General features: G+C 46.2%; 1 protein-coding gene across 1 annotated transcript in view; it reads right to left on the reverse strand.

Annotated features, from left to right (window-relative positions):
* The window catches only part of LOC138487920 (zinc finger protein 37A-like), a 291426-nt gene that overhangs the window by 124971 nt on the left and 146253 nt on the right, over positions 1 to 20202 (reverse strand). Inside the window, exon 3 of the mRNA XM_069614546.1 lies at positions 4200 to 4310. Within this exon, the coding sequence (XP_069470647.1) occupies positions 4200 to 4310 (111 nt within the window). The remainder of the gene's footprint in view (positions 1 to 4199; positions 4311 to 20202) is intronic.

A 20202-nucleotide genomic window follows, 5' to 3' on the forward strand; every position in this document is an offset into this window, starting at 1 on the left:
TCTTGAAGATCTGCAGTCTTCTTTGGTATGTATCTATTCAAATTGCTTGACGTTCAGATTTAGGGGACTCTCCCTTCCTCCTTATTGCCCATCAGATTTCTCACCAATTCCTTTTTAGAGGACTATGCCCAGTGATCAGGATAATATTTTGAAGTGGGAGCATTTTACTCCCTATTTTTTAAATCTGCCTGTTAAATGATTTTTTTAGGAGCAAAAAAGTAAGTCCCATCCTAATCGGAATATATTATAAACAAATACAAACATGTTTTCATTTTAAAACAACAACGTTTTTGTAAAACTATCTCTTTGCACCCAGTTATTTATGCACTTTAAAAAGGCACATGTTCACCTGTTCAAATCAGGCAGTACTAGTTTCTTCCTGCGGCAGTACGTATGCCACTTGGCCATACATATCTATACAGCTGTGCAGGTGAAAGCGGAGGGACAGGTACCTTATCTCTGTTTCCTATTTTTTTGGAGCATTTGTTCTCCATATTTTTCTTTTTTGGGAGAATTTGACTATTTTTAGGGAGTAAAAGTAGGTGACTCACACCTTTCCTGCAGGGCTGATTATGCCCAAACGGTGTGGCGGTCCTGGAAACCTTTTTGAGGCAAAGTCAACTACAGGCTTTTTCCTCACTGCAAGACATAATTTCTCCCATTCTGCCCTTTGCGACTTCCTTTCAATGTGTATGCGCAACACAAGGCTACATAAATGTCTACAAAACAAGGAATATCAGCGTTCTTTCAAGGATATTTTGGCGAGTAGGGGCAATATTCTCCACTGCTCTGGTCACCAGAACAAGTGTTCTTTCCAGCCATATTGTGCATAGCTGCTTCCTTGACACCAACACTTCATCTGGATTTAGCCGTCAAAAGTATGCTCAAGCTCCCAAAACTAGCTAGCTGGGTGGACTGATCCGAAAGCTCCATCCAGGGATGGAGCATCTGAGAGGCATTTGAGGGTTTTACCATTTGGGCAGTGTTTACCAGTTTGAACCCTGATACAATTGTGAGTTGGCTAGGCCCCTCCCTTTTGTCCAGGGCCAACACAAAGCAGCATGAAAATACAACTTTTATCGCAACCCACTTACCAGAGGCCTCTCCAAAAAATGCTTTAACACATTGTGAGAAACCTGAAGGTGTCTCCCTAGCTAGTCCCTGGGGATCTGTCATCCAGGTGGCCAGGACGTGGCCATCGCTATTGGATCCAGTTCCTGGCAGTGGACCGGAGAAAGAGGATCACCCTGGATGGGGGGGGGTCCTTGGGAAGTGGGAGTGGGACACCGACATGTTAGATGCGGTATCCCCATTCTTTCAACACCTTTTCCCCACCCTACCACATAGGACATTCAAAACCACTACCTCCAACCCCCTTTCTGACACAAAAACTTTCATACGATACACCAGAGAACGGACTAACACCAGAGCTGTTTACCTGACATGTCCCAATGCAAGGGTCAGGCAAAGTCAGGCAATTGATCAGAATCACACACACCTGAAGGCCATTTCCCTTCCCCAAAGAGATAAAAGGTGGAGCAAGAGAGCAGAGTACAAGCAAGGTAGACCGCACAACGAGACAGCTATCCAGACCCTGCAGTTCAAGAGGAGGAGAAACGCGGCAAATATCGAGAGGCTGACGAGGAGAGACACGACCTTGCCTTTTTCAACAAAACCCTGCAAAACCTCTGAAGAAGGAATCATAAGACCGAGGACAATAGCCCAAGTGTGTTGCAGCAGATGTCAATGGTACATGCAGCGTATCGACCCTGGTAAGCCAGAGCGAGGGAAACTCCTGCTACCGTTGTACCAGCCTTGACTTCATTTACGAGGAAAGCCAAGCTGTTCATCACAGCTGGAGAGTCGAAGGGAAAACCGATAAGAACTGGGCTATCATGAATGAAAGTGGCAAAGCAGCAGAGCAAAATAAGGTCAAAGAACTGTAATTGTAAAGGGGAGACCAGCTGCACAAGGGAACTGGCACCAGGTGGGTGCTGCTCTGAGAAACTCTGGTCGATCCCTGTCAGAGTGAAACTACTGATAAAAGGTTGTAGGAGAGCCGGCAAGATAGGTAAAGTGGTCATACAAGAGATCAAGCAAAATTCCTGTACAGTCGAAAGCCTTTGACCTAAGAACTATAAAGAAAGTAAGTCAAGTGAATCCCGCCAAATGAGAAAGCAATGGAAGGGAATCGTGTATACATTGAAAGTAAATGTGAAGATGAAGTTAGGAAGAGTGAACCTGGAAGAGGGATGCTTGCAAGAAGGCGGCAAAGTCTAAAGTCCCAAGAAAGAGTGCATTGACAAAGGTGAACCCGGCCGAGGGATGTCCACTAGAACTGTTTAAAAGGACATTAGATTTGTGAGTGAAGGAAAAGCCATAGTGAACCCAGAGGAGGAAGGCTGAAAGTACAGAGGGGTCAGCACCTGAAAGAGGGGGACCCAGGGATGAAAAATCCTCAACCAAAGAAAAATCAGGAAACAAACTTTGATTTTGTATAAGGAACTTATGTATTGTTATTGAATACGACAGGCCTGCGAAGGCAAGAGACTTTCAAGAGAAATGAGACATGGCCATCAACGATCCCGATAGCTGCAAGTGGAACTGTCGACTCATGCTGGGAAAACTTAGCTCCAAGATCCCATCTTACCCCATGCTCAAAACGCGGGGAAGCGAGATCCAAGCTATTGCATCGCACACCATTTTGTATTAGTTGTAAGGTTTGACAATAGGTTTCTTAGTATAGGCCCTTTTAATTTGACACAACACCACTAGGACTGCATTATGTTCATTTGATGGTTGACGCTTGCTCCCATCTCCTTACAACATTGGTTAACTGTAATCCCTTGTTTTTCTGCAAGTGAGCAACGTGCCATATCAGAAGGGCAAGCAGAGAGCACAGACATTCACTGTGGAAAATAAATTATAAAATGACCCCAGAACTGCTCCACTATGAAGCATACATATTTTAATGTGATATTTGATAGTTTACTCAGAGTAACACAATTAAAATCTTTCAAATGATGCACTGCAGCTGTTAAACAGCACGCTGACCTGCCACAATAGTGGGACAACAACATTCTGAATAATACTAAGTAAATGCAACACAAGTGCTATACATGGATCATGACTTTGTGGATATGTTACCTCTGTCAATGTTCAGCATATTGTAGGAGGATTTCATTACACATTCCATATATAAAATTAATCTTGAAATCAGTCTGGCACCTTCCTAAGAGCTCGGGGGGAGCAGAAGTGAGAGGTTGCCTTATTTTCTTTCATAGGGTTGCCTGACAATACAAAAGTTCTAGTATGAGGTTGTGCGGAGGGTCACAAGGGTTGCTTGTTAAACAGATTTGCATAACCCCCAGATGCCATATGTAGCAGAAAAAGTGGGAAGAACAATATATAACGTATGTTTTAACTTGTCCATGCGACTGGCTAAAGGTGGAGGGGGAGCCAGCAACAGCCTGGAATTTAACTGAAGATCTGATATTCATCAGGCAGTTGACTGATCTGATTAACTGGACCATATCTTTTTTTTTTTATTCTTTTTTGTGTTTTGGTTTACAAAATACAAAACAGATAATAGACATAAAAGGCATAAAAACCAATCTCAATTTATACAAGGAACTAAAACCCAAAAATTCATTTTCAAAGTCCATAAAAGGAAAAAGAAAAAAATAATAATTGCAGTTAACAATTAAAATCAATTCCATTCAGAAAACAAACAAGCACAATAATCAAACAGTTATTAGTTCCTCACATCAGTCTATACCAAAACTGTTCTTGGACCATATCTAGACCAGCAGCACTGTGACAACAGCATGGGCTTGGACACCCCTACAGTGGACTGGAGCAGAGGTTGGGTGCTCTTAGTTATCTCTGGCATACAATTCCTCCATAAAGGGAAGGGTACCGGACTGTGTGTCGGAGATATTAATCTGGCATGCAGCTAGCCATTTGAAACACACTGTGGGCAAGTGGGGCAGACTAACCCAAGGCATTTTCATGTGACCATTAGATACCTGTTACACAAGACTGGGCACTGAGAACAATGCTAGATCACGTTTTGTTCCCCAACAATGATCGTTTTGTTTGGTTGATTTTGAAGGTAAGCAAAACCAAAAACATGTCTTAGCTGTTGAGTAGACATTATGATTTACTGTAATGCCACTGCTTACAGAGAGCTCACTCACCTGTAGAATTATTTATCCTGTGTACTGCTTTGGAGTACTCATTATGCATTGGGAATGGCTCTTCTTTTTCTTTTGCTCTTAAAGAACAGACAGTGGTAGTAATAAGAGGACCTGTAATTAATAGAGAGAAGAAAAAACAATTAATCTACAGGTCCAAGTAGCATGATGGGAATAGTTGGAGGTTTGTCTACATGGAAACACATGGACTTTGAGAAACAAAGTGCAATGCAACTCTGGTAATAAAGTAGTGGGAAATCAAAGAGTCATCATAGTTCATATTGTGGGTATAAATCAAAGGTGGTTGATGCACAGGTTAAGGGAAGGAATAAGGGTAATAGTTGGGTGAAGAGCATTTAATGGTATGGTAGAGATCAAAGGAGACAATCAAAACAGAGCTACAGAGAGAATACATCACAGCCAGGAGCCATGGGCCCATTCTTCCAATCAACATTGTTAAGAACAATAACGTTATTTTGGGTAGATTTCATACATACATAGGATAGGTCAGATGTCGATTTTACATCCTGCAAATTCGAATTCACTAAACACATTTCACCCATCTACCCTAATCCATAAAATCCACCTTCATGAAAGTCATCAATACTTGCATGCTCTCTTCAGGTCAGAGAAGTAATTTCACATTCTGCCAAATCATGTGCACAGATACCCAAGACCAAGAGCATCTTCCAGCGTGACAGTGCTCCTAAACAAGGGGAACTGAATATTTTAATTGTAGGCCTCAAGGGAAATCACTTTCTGGGGTAATGATATGGAAGTTCCTTAATGAATTCTCCTATTTTTTCGCACAATAGATAATGATCACAAGAATGGAAGGCAAGCTGAATATCTGATTACGTGCAGTAAAGCTACATTTCTTTAGGATAAAAAAACAAAAGAAAAAGGTATTTCATAATAGCCTTAACTTTGGATCAGTCGGGCAGAGACTTGCAACCATTATTCATTTCATTTCACTTAGATCAGAAGACCTGGTTTGTAAAAATCCAATAACAGCTACTTCCTGTCCCTCTCAATACAAACTCCAGGGAAAATCGATTCCATGGGTAATGAGATATGAACACAACTTTCAAAGCACAAGAAAAGTAGATATCCTGTCCATTGATCTATGTGTTTAAGAAACTTTTATTTCAAATTTGTTTAGTTCTGAAACTATTTATGGCAGGGTTGTGGTCCCCTCTCATGAACCCTTAAAGACTCCCACTTCCCACCTTCTCCCAACTACACCAACCCTTGTACCCTCCCTATTTTGGACAATGTTCTGGTCGTGAAACAACATATACTTTCATTATCACAGGAAATAAACCCAATGTCAAATGTTCCCTTTTGTTACATACCATACACCCCTGTTCAAAGGTACCCATGACGCAGGCACTAGCTTCCATACCTGAGCCGGTCTTCCCTCTTAAACCAATTTTTGCTTCTCCATTTGAATTGCTAAGGGATTGGATTAAGGGGATTTATCCCTCTTATCCATCAGGTTCTTCACTGGTCAATTTAAAGATGATTATGCCCAAACAGTTTAGCTTTCAGAGATGCCAGGGCGGTCCAGCACAACTTCATGAGGTCATGTAGCTTGTGCCTCAAATAAAGTCATAATGGATCTGGTTCTGGATTTGGTTCCCCCTTTCGATTTGGATGCTCAAGAAGAGGCTACTTAAAGTTCTACAATATCAGGGCTCTGCCCTTTTACAGACTTTGCAGTAAGCAAAAGAGAAATTGATGGCAATTAGTCACTCCTCAGTGACTAGTTCTAGCATGGTTTCCAGGCGCTCACGTGGATCTGTCTAAGAGGGCGGGGTGGGTTAGTGAGGGAAGAGGGACAGGACAGAGGCTGTGCTCTTTGGTTGATGCTTGCAGAACCAGGAGAAACTGGGATCGGTGCGTGTTGGCTTTCTAAGTGAGTTTGGATTGAGTTCAGTGGATTGTTGCATCGGGAGGGGTAAGGCCCAGTGCCTGGGATTGTTAGTTGTGTGAGAGTGTGTGTTGTGTTGGATGTGTGTGTTTTGTGTGTGGTTTGGCTGACCCTGGGCCATGTGTGGTACTTGGGAGGTATGCGGGAGAGGAGCAGGGGTGGTTAGTACATTGGCTACATCAGATTCTGCTAAGTGCAATACATTGTCTACCTTCGAAAATTCTTCTAAGTGCAAATACATTGCTACACTCAGATTCTTCTAAGTCCAATACATCGATCAACCTCGAAAGTTCTTCATAGTGCAAATACATTTGTGACCTTCTGATTATTCGGGCAAGATAGTCCGTTCCAGCTCTTCCGCAGAAATGAAATCAGCACAAATGACCATCTTCTTCCCCCCTGAATCCAGAAGGGCTTTAACCGGCCGTCCGTTAATGTGAACAGGTATGTGGAACTGTGGGCCACTCTCCCCAGTGGTGTAGAAAGCCCAGGTGTTTGTCTTGGGTGGATCATCTTCCTGGAATACGTCAGCCACATATTCAGGATCTGGTTCATACAAAGGTCCTCTTCTCCAGCTGTCTCCTGGCTGAGACTCCTAGTAGAAAATCCAATCTCCATGTGTTTTTCCCGAGGCTTCTCACTGCAACGGCAGGCTATGTGACCAATTCTTCTGCAGGTATAGCATCGGATGGGTTCTGCCCGACTGGGGAGGTTTTGGGTCACCCCTCTGTGGTAACTCCTCCTTTAGGACGGGCATCTATGGCTATCAGAACTTTAAGGGGGTTCCTGGAAGAGCTTGGGAAAACCGGGGCCAGTTTCCGCAGCAAAGGGTTGTCCTCTTTTGAGCGACCGTTTGGCTGGGCTTCTGTCATTTTCTTAGGATCCGCCCAAGGTCTCGGAAGGACATGGCCCATTGAAGGACATGCGCCATTTGTATGGCTTACTCCAAGGTGGGCTCATGTAACTGCCATACAACCTTCTGAAGATATGGCAGAAGAGAGTCGATAAATTGCTCCACAATAAACATCTTCACTTCCTCCAAGTTCTTATTCACTAGCTGCTTATTTGTCAGGTAATGCTCCCGGTATGACTTTTGTCTTGGGGTCTATCCATATCTTAGTCTTAGATGACATAAGCACATTCGGTAATGCTCGTGATTTTGTCCCATACATTCTAGGATTCCAGTCTTAAGGTCTTCGTAAGGGGGTTGCCTGTCAGGATTTAAGTCTTGGAAGGCTTGCTGGGCTTCCCCGATTAGTAACTGAGCAATGTAGCAGGTCCACCGTCTCGCAATCATCTTTGTCTGGGCTCCAAAAAAAGAGATTGATGTGGAGCATTCCAGCGTCGGAATTTAGTATTGATCTCACCCTTGAGGAAGTCGGGTCTTTGCAAAGGCTCTCCGGTCTCTCCTTTCAAGGACGTAGTGGAGCAGCTTTCAAAGTTCTGAATGGATCTGTTTTTGGTGGGTGGTCTTGACCTCTGCTTCCACACTCTCCACACTCCCAATTACCAATACTAGCTCTTCCACTACTACTAATCCACTTTGCCTACTCTACCTCCACTCTCACACTCTCTCCTCTCTTACATAAACACTCCACAGGCCCCCTATTTAACAATATCCTCCACACTCCAAATGCTTTTGCCTCCTGGTTGCTAGGACGTCCTACACTTCCTCCTGTCCTCACCCAACACCACACCTACACACTCACAGACACCTCCTTAAATACCCAACCTCCTCCCAGAATTGGATACTCACCCTGTCCAATCACTTACCTGGTTCCAGGGGGTGTGACAAAGGGTGGCCATGGGAGAGTTTAAAGGGATTCGTAAGCCCCGGCCCTTTCCAAATGGCCCCTGTTGCATTTCTCACATGGAGCTTATTCTGGCTACCTGAGGCCAATTGTTTTCTCCAGCCTCTCTGGAGGCTTCCCCCCGCCCCCTCAAAACGCCATGGTGGTTTAGGAGGGCCCTGATTTATACAGCCTTTCTCCTTAGAAAACATCCATGGTGGACTAGTGGGTTAATTTCCCTTTCCTCTCACAGTGGCCCGTGTTGTCCTGGCCATTGCTCCCCTTGCTGCAGGTCTGCTGGGCTGCGTCCTTGGCTGACTAGTGTTGTAGTGTTTGTGGCACCCCTTGACAGCGATGCCAACTCGATCTCTGACGTTGGAGAGCACATCTCTCCTGGCTGCTGCTCTGCTTTGGTGGCCTGGAGGATGCCATCACTGCAGGTAAGGAGGCATGGGGTGGGGGCTTGCCTGCACTCGGGTGTTAGGCAGAATTATATACCTTTGGGAACACCACACACAATTAAGACTACAAGTGACAGTACAATTTCAGCTTTGGTACAAGCCTGTACTACACAGTTAAAGTGGTAGCAGAAGCAGAGCAGCCAGACTTATCTCAAGAGTAAGTGAGCAGTATCAAATAGTTATACAAAGGACAGCAATTACTATGATTCAGGCAAACACTGACTCAAGGTTTCTAAGTAAAAGAATATATATTTATTTACTCAACAGTTGTATAACATTTCACTATTCGAAGCAAGGTAAAAATCACAATCATAAATACACCACTTCCCTTAAATTGCAGAAAAGTTAAGCTCACAAAATGAAGTGGGAACAAATTGGCGCTCCAGCAATTTAAAAGGGAGGGAAAGACAAAGTTATTAGAAATTAGATCAAACCACAAGGTAAGTACTCAGGGCAATTGAACAAGAGAAGCTACCGTTAGAAGATCAGCTAGAAAAGGCATAGGGCCAAAGTCAATGGATCAAAAGTCTTTTGCTCAAGATCACACAGTTCAGGGTAGTTCACGGTAAAGTTTGTGGCACAGATTCCGGACGAGGTTGGTTGGTAGAAAAGTTAGTTCAAAGAAAAGAGAAGGACAAGTCCCCGGATTGGAGAAAGATTTCACACACTTTCCCCGCGGCTGAACGAAACGAGCAACCGGGTTTGCACAGTACCTTTAAAAGGAGAGAGAGCTGTAGCTGCGGTGGACGTTCCTGGTGGTTCCTGCAGGCTCACGGTTCCTGAAGCGACTGTCGGGCTGACACGAAGTAGGAAGACTGGAGGGTCCTATGCCACCCTGGGAAGAAACCAGCGAAGTAGGAAGACTGGAGGGTCCTACGCCACTCTGGGAAGAAACCAGCAGCAGAGCAAAGCAACAAATAAAAGGTGCGCTCCTTAAAACCCAAGCAGGGTCCGACCTTCCTGGCTATCCGGCCCACTGTAGCTCTGTACAGCAAATTCGACCAGAGGATGGATCCTGGCTTGCAGTTTGGGCAAACTGGTTGGTTCCACCAGCACAAGGGAAGAAGTTTCCTGGAGGATCTTCTCTGTTGTCGGATTCTGAAGATTCGGACCTGCAGCAGGGCTTCACCGGGCAGTTCAGTCGTTGTTGGGGTCCTCTTCTTCCAGTTCCTCGTTGGTTCTTGCATTCCAGTGGCGACTCTGTCTTTCCAGTCCCAGAGACTTGCTTTTTATGCAGATTTCCCCCATTCATTCAGCCTGCCTGTCAATCACACAGCAGGGTGGCTGGCCTGGCAAGGCCAGTCCCCTTAGCCAATCAGAAGAGTGCGACTTGGGTTACCAAGGGAACCCATGGCAGGGGTCTGAAGTCCCCTCCCTTACAGCCACCCTACCCAGACCTTCAGGCGCCTTAAGGTGGGCTTCTGTGCAGAAGCCCGCGAAAAGACAGCGAACAAAGGAATCATCCCCGGTTTGGCACGCAGAGAAGAACACGAGAAAGACTTTAATAAAAAGAAATGGCGAATAAACCCAGCCGGAGCCAAAATAAAATGTATTTGGTCAAGTGGGTTTATGTTCGAGGCTGATATAATAGCCTAAAACAATACCATGGTTATATAATATAACCGCAGTAGAAAAGGTAGGGTAGTTACCACTGCCACCCACCAAGTCTTAATGTTAAGGGTGCGAAACAAGGCTCCAAGAGACACAGACAAAAAGGGATAAGAATTAACCCTTTCCAATACTCCATGTTTGATGGGGTGTACTGGGTCTGTGCTTTAAAAGAGACTACATAAAGTTAATGGCAACTTTACATGTTTCTAGGGGATAGTAGTCAGCCCCAGAAATATGGAGTCAGTGGGAAGTCTAAAAGACAACCCTGTGTTACTATACACATGAAAAGTGGTGCTCATGGAGTAGTTGAGGCTCCAGAGCCCAAGAACACACAAAAAATAAATCCTAGAAATCGAGCAAAGCTGCCGAGGGACTCAATAGGTATGGGAAATTAGCCAGTTATGAGAATTCTCCCTAACCCCGGGCAACGCTAGCCCTGTCACATACATACATTCAAGAATCACATTGTAAGGTTGAAGAATATGTTCTCATTGTCTCCATTTACCTAAAAGTGGGGTGTTTCCTGAAAAGTTAAATTTGTCGATATTTGTGTGCGTCTGTTTGAAATGTTCAGCATACTTTCCAACATACTACAACCCTGAAATTTGGCATGTGGGTGGGTTCCATGGTGTATACAATGTAAACAGTATAAAATATACAAAAATGTAATTTACCGTTTTTTACATGTTTTTTTAAGCGGTCTGCAATGCTTGGATATGTGTGTCTATGTCTGTTCAAAATGGTCAGCATGCTCCCATGTTAAAGACCTGAAATGTGGAATGTCGGTAGGTTCCAAGGTGTAGACAATGTAAAAAGTATAAAATGTAGATTTTTTCTATTCTGCACTGCTTACCCCTGCCATATAGCACTTTGCGCCACAGTTCTGCCACAGTTCTACATTCATTGTTCCTAAGGTACAGCAGTTCATGAAAACCTCAGCAGTTCATTGTTCCTTAACTTTCCACACTATCAGCATTCTAGCTGACATTAGCGGCACTCATTTTTGAAGTCCTGTGGTTCACACAAAATGGTGCTTTTATAGTGATGCGGGTGACAGGAAACTGTGCATGTCTCTTCAATAGTGTCCGCAATTACGTTGTCCATCACATCATGGCAAATCTCTCATGATAATTACAGGAACTTCATTTCCCACAGAAGTTGATAAATGCATGCCACCTCAACAGTATGAAGCTTACATGCTTCAGCCGTAGACGCATGGGTATGGTACTTCAATCTTACACACTTCAGCCCTGGGATTACCATGTGTGTCATGAACCGCCGATTACGTCCGTTCTGGACATCGTGGTCCCTGACCCATAGAGGACTGAATTCCATGATCCTTCCAACATGGCCGTTGAATACGAAACGCAGCTTACCAGCCTTTACGCGCTACGTTCAACTTCCTACAAAACAGTCACGCCCCCGCGGCTCTGCGCGTCTCAACCCTACCGCTTAGTGTAGTCAGTCGTGTGTTGCCGGAGTTCGCTCGGGGCCTCCTTCCGAGTCCCGTTTTCCCTTTTACTTGATTACACTCCCTTTTCCATTCCCTTTCCTTGAACTACCCTCTTCCGTGCTTTTCTTCGTAGAGTTCTGCTGTGCTCGGGTCACGGCGTTCCGTGCCTCCGAGTTAGGATACTGTTTCCTTCCTGGTTCCCAGTCCTGGATATTTGAATGCTACTTGGCGTAGGACATGCAATCCTCACGCTGGAATCCGACGACCTGCACACGGGCCTGTACAAATCCCGGACCGTGCGAAAGAACACATGCAAGAAGGTCGCAAGCAAAGAGAAACAGGTGAGAAGGGGAGAGACTTGTGACAGATTGAGATGCCTTAAACCCGATACAAATACAAACATGGAAGCCACGGTTCAAGACTTCATGCGAGTTATGCAGGAACTAACCACTGAAGTCCAGAACCTTAAAGCAGAGAACGCTGCATTAAAGCAGCTAGTCTTATCTCGTGACTCTGCAGCCAAAGAAAGTGTCTTGTTGGGAGGAGTAGTGGACAAATACGGTGGCTCTTCAAAAACCCTCCGTGCCTTCCTTGATTCATGTTTGGTACATTTTACCTTCAAGCCATACTACTTTTCCACCCCAAGAGCAAAGGTGGGATTCATGATATCACATCTCACAGGCAATGCCCTGACCTGGGCAACCCCCTATTCAATACGGGCGACGCACTCCTGGATGATTATAATGGGTTCGTGGAAGCCCTAAAGGCCATGTTTGATCGCCCAGAACTTGTTTACAGTGCTCAAGAAAGACTGCTTGAATTTCAACAAGGGTCCCAGGATATGCTTACGTATGTGACCCGCTTTAAACAATTAGTAAAAGAGGCCGATTGGTCCCAAGAAGCCAGCTTCACCCTCTTTCGAAGAGGCCTAAATGAAGTGATAAAGGACGAGTTAGCCAGGGTAGCCCGCCAAAGCTCCTTCAAAGCTCTCATGGACCTCTCCCTACAAATCGATTTCCAGATCCAGGAAAGAAAGGCAGAGAAAAGGAAGTCTAAGCCAACATCCCAAAAGGCTGCTACGGACCACCCATACAAACCAGAGCCCGCTGCATCTCCAAACCTGGACCCAGAACCCATGCAAATAGGATCCTTCCGAGGACCCATTACCCCACAAGAAAGGATGCGTCGGATTCATACCGGACTGTGCATGTACTGTGCCTCTGATAAACACCTTGCGCGAGAGTGCCCTATTGCTCCACCTCGGCGTTCGGGAAACGCCAGCTCCCGATCCTAAGTGAGGCACAGTTTTGGGAGAAAGATGTCTGCTCCTCACCAATTCCTTCCTTGAACTCTCCAGGACAGAACAATCTTGTGATTCTACAGGCATTCCTGTCACCCTCTAAGAAAGAATCCTACCCCATTCTGGCTTTAGTGGACTGCGGAGCCATGGGCATATTCATAGATAATGATTGGGTCATTAGTCATAACGTTCCTCATGAAACACGAGAGACAATGCAACCTGTTGAAGCCATTGATGGGAGACCCTTGTGTTCAGGACCCATAACCCACCAAACCAAAGAGATTCTTCTTTCAATAAACCACCACCAAGAGAGGATTAGATTTGAGATCATAAGATCTGCCCACTATACCATGGTTCTAGGCATGCCCTGGCTGCAGAAACACAGCCCCTACATCAATTGGGCAGCAGGCTCCTTGTTTCTTGGTTCAGAACATTTTATGTCCCATTGTTTGTCACCTACCAGATTACCAAGTTCCTTAGAAGACTCCCAAGAAACCCAGCATTTCCCAGTAACTGTCTCTAACATTATCCAGATCCCTCAGGCTTACCAGGCATACTCAGATGTGTTCTCAACAGCTATGGTTCAGTCTCTACCACCCCACAGATCTGAGGATTGTGCCATTGACACTGAGCCTTCAGCACTGATTCCCTTCGGAAGAATGTTCATTCTATCCAAACCTGAAAAAAGGGCGCTCCGGGAGTATCTGGACACCAACTTGGCAAATGGAACTATTCGACCATCCAAGTCCCCAACGGGAGCTTCCCTCTTCTTTGTTCCTAAGAAGGATTCCAATGAGCTTAGACCATGTTTGGATTACCGTGGCCTTAACCAATGCACCCTCAAGGACAGTTACCCATTGCCTCTTATTTTGGACATCCTGGAAGCTGTGAGAGGTGTAGTCATCTTCACAAAACTAGATCTCAGGGGTGCCTTCCATCTTATTCGTATAAAAGAAGGTGATGAATGGAAAACAGCCTTCAGAACACCCTTTGGCCATTTTGAATATTTGGTCATGCCCTTTGGACTTGATAATGCCCCCACAATTTTTCAACGTTTCATAGATCGGGTCTTTTCTGACATGTTGTTCCTCTTCGTCATTGTATACCTAGACGACATACTGATTTACTCTAAGGAACCTCGGGAACATGAAGAACACGTTAAGGCAGTTTTACAATGTTTACGAGAACATAAGCTCCTAGCCAAACCTGAAAAATGCCTTTTCCATGTATCAACTGTTCACTATCTTGGATTTGTTCTTAGCCCAAAGGGGATTGGAATGGATTCTTCCAAGGTTGATTCCATCCTATATTGGCCTGTTCCAACCACTGTGAAACAAATTCAATCCTTCCTGGGGCTCGCTAACTTTTACAGGAAATTCATACCCTCATTTTCTGAGATTGTACATCCCATTGTCACACTATTAAAGAAAGACACCCCCTTTAGTGGTCCTCAGCTCAAGACTCAGCATTTCAACGGTTGAAGTCTGAGTTCAGACACGCTCCCATCCTGGCTCAACCCGACACAGACCGTCATTTCCTTGTTGAGACTGATGCATCCAACTACCCCATCAGAGCAATACTGAAACAGGAACTTGATGACAAGGTAGAACACCCCATTGCCTATCTCTCCCGCACTTTGACTCCCAGTGAAACTCATTATTCCGTCCTGGAGCAGGAGTTGCTAGCCATTCGACAAGCCTTCACTGACTGGCGTCATCTCCTTCTGGGATCCAAACACCCGGTAAAAGTCCGTACCGACCATCGGAATCTTCAAGTCCTACAATTCCTGGAGTGCAGAAACAGCCGTCAAGCCCGCTGGACCTTCTTTTTTGCCCAATACCAATTTCAAATCCATCACTTTCCTGGAACACATAACATCATAGCCGATGCCTTATCCAGACGTCCTGATTATGAACCCCTTGAGGACCGGACCTTTCCCAAGATGTTTCCCAACTCAATATTCATAGCTCAAGCCGTTACTCTCCTGGAGGATATTCGAGTCCAAACTCAGTCCTCCAAACTCTGGAAGGAGTTTAAAAGAGACAATCGGTGGAATCTCAAGATAAAAGATGGATACCTATTCAAGGATACTCGGCTAGCCATTCCCACTCCAGGGTTGAGACAAAAGATCACAAACCTATGCCATGATACCCTCCATTCAGGACACCGTGGAATCTCCAACACCCTACGTCCTATACAAAGACAATTCTGGTGACCAAGGATGAAGGATGACATAAAAACCTATGTCCAGGCCTGTGCAGTCTGTAATCAGAATAAACATGACAATAGAAAAGCAGCAGGTCTCCTACACCAACCAGCAATACCAACAAAACCCTGGGAAATCATTGCCACAGATTTTATTGTGGAATTACCTTCTTCAAGAGGCTACACGACTATAATTATTACCATTGATTTGTTCACACACATGGCTCATTTTACACCTCTATACAAACTACCATCCTCATCTGAACTAGCTGGGATTTTTTTAGAACACCTATTCCGGCTTCATGGACTACCTTCCAAAATCATTTCCGACAGAGGACCCCAGTACATACCCCAGTTTTGGAAACAACTATGTCGGATATTGGGGATCCAACGTGCCTTGTTCTCGGGCTATCATCCACAGACCAATGGAGCTAGTAAACAAGTAAACCAAACCCTGGAATAGTAACTTCGCTGCTTCGCCACCAAAGTCCAGGATGATTGGTCACTCTTGATACCTGTGGCTGATTTTGCATACAACAATTTGGATCATTCAGCTATCAAGACCAGCACTTTCTTCTGTAGCCAAGGATTTCACCCTTCAGTCCTACCATCCGTTCTCCCACATCCTACCCCAGTTCCTGCGGTCGATTCATGGATTGAAACCCTGGTCACTGTACACAAAGAAGCAAAGGAACACCTGGAAAAGGCCCGAAGAGATGTTAAACAATTTGCAGACTCCAAAAGAAGTCCTTCCTATTCAATAGGCGATAAGGTTTGGCTATCCTTAAAACTCCTTCCTCATCACCTATGAACAAATAAATTGGCTCCCAGGTATTACAGACCTTTTTCTATAAAGGAAATTGTTAATCCAGTGGCCTTTCGACTCTGACTACGAGAGTCATGGAAAAGGACCCATCCAGTCTGCCACACTTCTCTGTTAAACCCATATGTGCAACCCTCTCAAACTGCTCCAAGATCTACTCCAGTGATTGTCAATAACCAACTTGAATATGAGGTCTCTAGAATTTGTGACTCCAGGTACCGACGAGGTTAACTATAGTATCGGTATCTTTAACATTGCACCAAAAAAGTGGTGCGTTTAAAGTGAATGGGAAAATCCCATAGGAAATATCCCGGTGGAATATTTCGCGTGGTAACCACTGCCACCAGCCAGAAACTCAACGAGGGGGGACTGCACAGTGCCCCCTCGAAAAACAGACCCAGGGACAATCTAATTACCCCTACCAGTACTTCTACAATATGATGGTTTGTACTGGTTCTGTTCACAATTTAAGGCTAGTAAAGTCAATGGTGACTTTACTTGCCCTGGGAGACAGTAGTCAGCCCCAGGGTATGGAGTCTATGTTTGGGGGTCACTATGACACCCCTGTGTTACTGCACTGAGGGTGCTGTGTAACACACTTACCAAAAACACATGAAACCCTATGGAGTAAAAGACCCCATAACCCATAAAACACATTACAAAGTCAAAGGACATTCTCAAATCATGCCTAAGAGTGGGAGAAAAAGAGTCTCACTCTTAGCAGGAGAACAAAATAAACCCCAAAAATCCAGCAAAGCAGCTGGGGGACTCACTAGGTTTGGGAAATTAGCCTTACAGGGGATTTTCCCGAACACTCGCCCCCTCAGACTAAGGGACAGGAGGATTTAATCCACTCCTGGATGAATCTCATTCCTCTAGTCGATGACATAGATCCTAGAGAGACCATCAGCATTTTGGTGGTGACACCCTGACCTGTGCTCAATGGTGAAATCAAACCATTGAAGGCAAATTGACCATCTCAATAGTTTTGGGTTTTCCCCCTTCATTTGAATCAACCATCTCAAGGGTTGGTGGTCAGTCTGAATGACAAAAGTAGAACCATACAAGTATGGCCTAAACTTCTTCAGTGCCCACACAATAGCAAAACATTGGGCCTCATTACAAGTGCTCCGGTCCAGAATTAACGCTGCCGGTATAACCATACCGGCAGGGTTTCCGCGTCCGCCCAATCATGACCCGCGGCCCCGGAAATAGCACCTCCCCCAACCGCCACCACAGAGTTAAGGGTCCCGTAAAGTCCACCTGCACGGAAACCCCTCCGTTACCGGCAATACGAAACACCGCGAGCATCACAACTAGTGCGGACACGGAAACACCGCCAGAAAAATGGCGTTAAAACCGTGATCACGGTGGCGGTACCGCCGCCAACGCGAACATGCCATTAAACAGTGCCTGCTGAACTGAATCAGGGCACAGGTGCACCAAATCAGCCCAGCTGGACCCAGCAGCACAATGGGAGACTACAAAAGGGCCACACCCAGCCCAACACAACACAAAACCATGCAGGCAGCAGCTCTAGTTGCACTTGGACTGGGCCTACTCAACCAACAGGCAGCACTGCACATAATGGCATTAATGGCGCAGAGGAGGAGGCGGAGGCGGAGGCGGAGGAGGCGCAGGCGCCAACCAGCCAACCCTGCACCTATGGCAAACCCCATTGTCCAGCTGGCACAACCCCGCAGGCAGCCTGCAATACCATGCATCAGGGCCTCACCCTGGAACCTTACCCCAGGACAGATCCACACACTATACCGGATGGACCGTCCAACAATCCTGTACATCACTGCCATGATTGAGGACAACATCAGCAGCCACATAGACACCCCCACCGCCACCCCCCCCTCCTGAAGGTTGTGTCTGTGCTGCATTTCCTTGGCACTGGCATCTATCAACACACGGTCGGTGAGCTGCACGGCATATCACAACCCTGTTTTTCAAAAATCCTGGTACAGGTACTGGATGCCCTGTTGCGCCATGTGTCGGAACACATAGCCCTACCCCGTACCCTACCCGAGGTCATTGCCACCAAGTTGGCCTTCCATGCCATAGCAGGCATGCCAAATTGCATAGACGCAGTTGACTGCACCCACATTGAGCTGACAGTACCACGTGCAATTGAGATGGTGTTCCGCAATAGGAAACAGTATCACTCGTTGAATGTACAGATGGTATGTGATGCCACGCTACTGATAACACACTGATGCGCACATTTCCCAGGCTCAACCCATGACTCAATGGTACTGCGGAATTCCACGTTGCCACGGTACATGGAACGCTATGCTGGACAAAACACATGGCTATTAGGTGAGTACAGCTGACAATACTCCGACCCTGTTGAAGTGGTGTGTGTCTCTCCAGGGTAATGAGCAAGGTGAGTGTGCCGCTGTGACCGCACATGCATCACCCCCCCTGCCATCAACCAAATAGACAGCGGATCCCAAACTTCACAAAGGAAGACATGATAGGTCAACACAGTTTGCCCGTACACACCCTGCCACATGACACACACAGCCGATGCGGTCACTGTCCCATACGCCTTGTGCCTCACAATCAAATGTCACCCACAGGGCAGAGTACACATGCACGTAAATGTGCAGGTCAATATCCATTTGGCTACATCCACTGTGATGGCCGATAAACACTTCCAACCACTGCATGGCACACATGCATGAATGAACAACGATACAAAATAGCACAGCATCAGATTAAGACATGATACAACACACACTGACATGTCCCCCCATCTACATCCCATGTAGGTGATGCTGGATATGCACTCACGCCATGGATGATGACACCTGTACGGAGACCAAGGAACAGGCATGAAGAGGCGTACAATAGGGCACATGTCCGCACACGTGGAATGATTGAGAGGACATTCGGACTGCTGAAGGCCCGGTTCCGCTGTTTGAGCAGATCTGGCGGATCACTACTGTACAGCCCAGTGAAGACAGGTAAAATCACGCTTGTATGTGCCATGATGCACAATCTCTGCCTGGGCAGGAACATCCCAATGCCCACAGACGCAGATGAAGAAGATGGGGATGGAGATGGGGATGGGGATGGAGATGGAGATGGGGATGGGATGGCACCACCTCCCCCTGGGGGTCCACTTGATGGCCAAAGAGCACGGGATGAACTGATTCGCATTTACTTTTGAGACACAGCACATTTACAGCAATGCATGGACATGGTGATGACAATAAATGATTTGTTGTACTGCAAATGAAATTATAGATGTCCACACATGTATGTTTTGATTTCAAATGATGATATATTGATGAATTAAAAACAGGGAAGCAGGTGCAATGGTTAGGGAAGCTGTACACCCGTGACCACCCACCACCCAAACGTACCCACCCCCACCCAGGCCCCAATGTTCAAACACCCAAAACAACCTCCCCCACCACCCAAACGTACCCACCCCTCACACCCTTCAAGTCCACGTGTGTCCTGCAGTGCCCTACACACATGCCATCACTTCTGTGTGCGCTTCTGTGCCTGTGCATCCTTGCCTGAGAGCCCCGTTAGCCGACTCGAGCGCCTCCTTGGACTGGCAGTAGTGGAGCTGAATGGGGTGGTGGTATTGGATGGCACAGAATCAGGTATACATGGCATACGTGCAATATTTGCCTGTTGCCCAATCAACATGGACTCCATGAGCCTGGAGGTGTTGTCATTCCCTCCCGCACATGGCGTGCCAGGGTGACAATAGTGCTGGCAAAGCATCTAATGGACCTTGATAGGCGACGCACACTGATGTGCTGTAGCACTCCCTCTGCAGCCTAGATTCCTCGAGCTGCCTCTCCACCAGCTGGGTGAGGGTAGCCTGCTGCTCCTCCATCCGCTGCATGAGGGAATTAAGCTCTGCCATAGATGGGGTGGGTGACCTCATGGGACTTCGGAGTGATGTGGGACTAAACTCCAGCTGATGGAAGGATCCCAGGTCATCAAATGTGGGCATCTCCCCCTGTGGCCCAGTATCAGAGTGCTCTGCCGCGGCACTGTTGTCACTACAGGCCGCCTCCTCTGCAGTGCAGCTGCCTTCTGTGTTAGTTTGGGTGGGCACGATAGGTTCCTGTGGCACATGTGTTAACTCAGGCAGCGTGGAGACGCTGGGGATGTTGGTGGTGGTGTCCGGCACATTTGTTGCAGTTGGTACTGGGGGCAGAGATGCCGAACTGCTGGCAGCATCCTCTTGTGCAGGGGCGGTGGCTTGGACACGTGCCAGTGCAGATTGCCTGGCCTGTTGTGCAGTATCACTGTCACTTGACACGGCTGTGGGGACATATAGGACATGCAATTAGTGTTGTGGGGGTGGCTGATGGGTGCATCACATGCATCAGACAGGTTGAACATTCAATAGTGTTAGTTACATGGATCTGATTGTTGGGGGTATGCATTGTTGT

The sequence above is a fragment of the Ambystoma mexicanum genome, chromosome 9, assembly GCF_040938575.1.
Source record: "Ambystoma mexicanum isolate Mex_15411 chromosome 9, UKY_AmexF1_1, whole genome shotgun sequence".
Classification (NCBI taxonomy): domain Eukaryota; kingdom Metazoa; phylum Chordata; class Amphibia; order Caudata; family Ambystomatidae; genus Ambystoma; species Ambystoma mexicanum.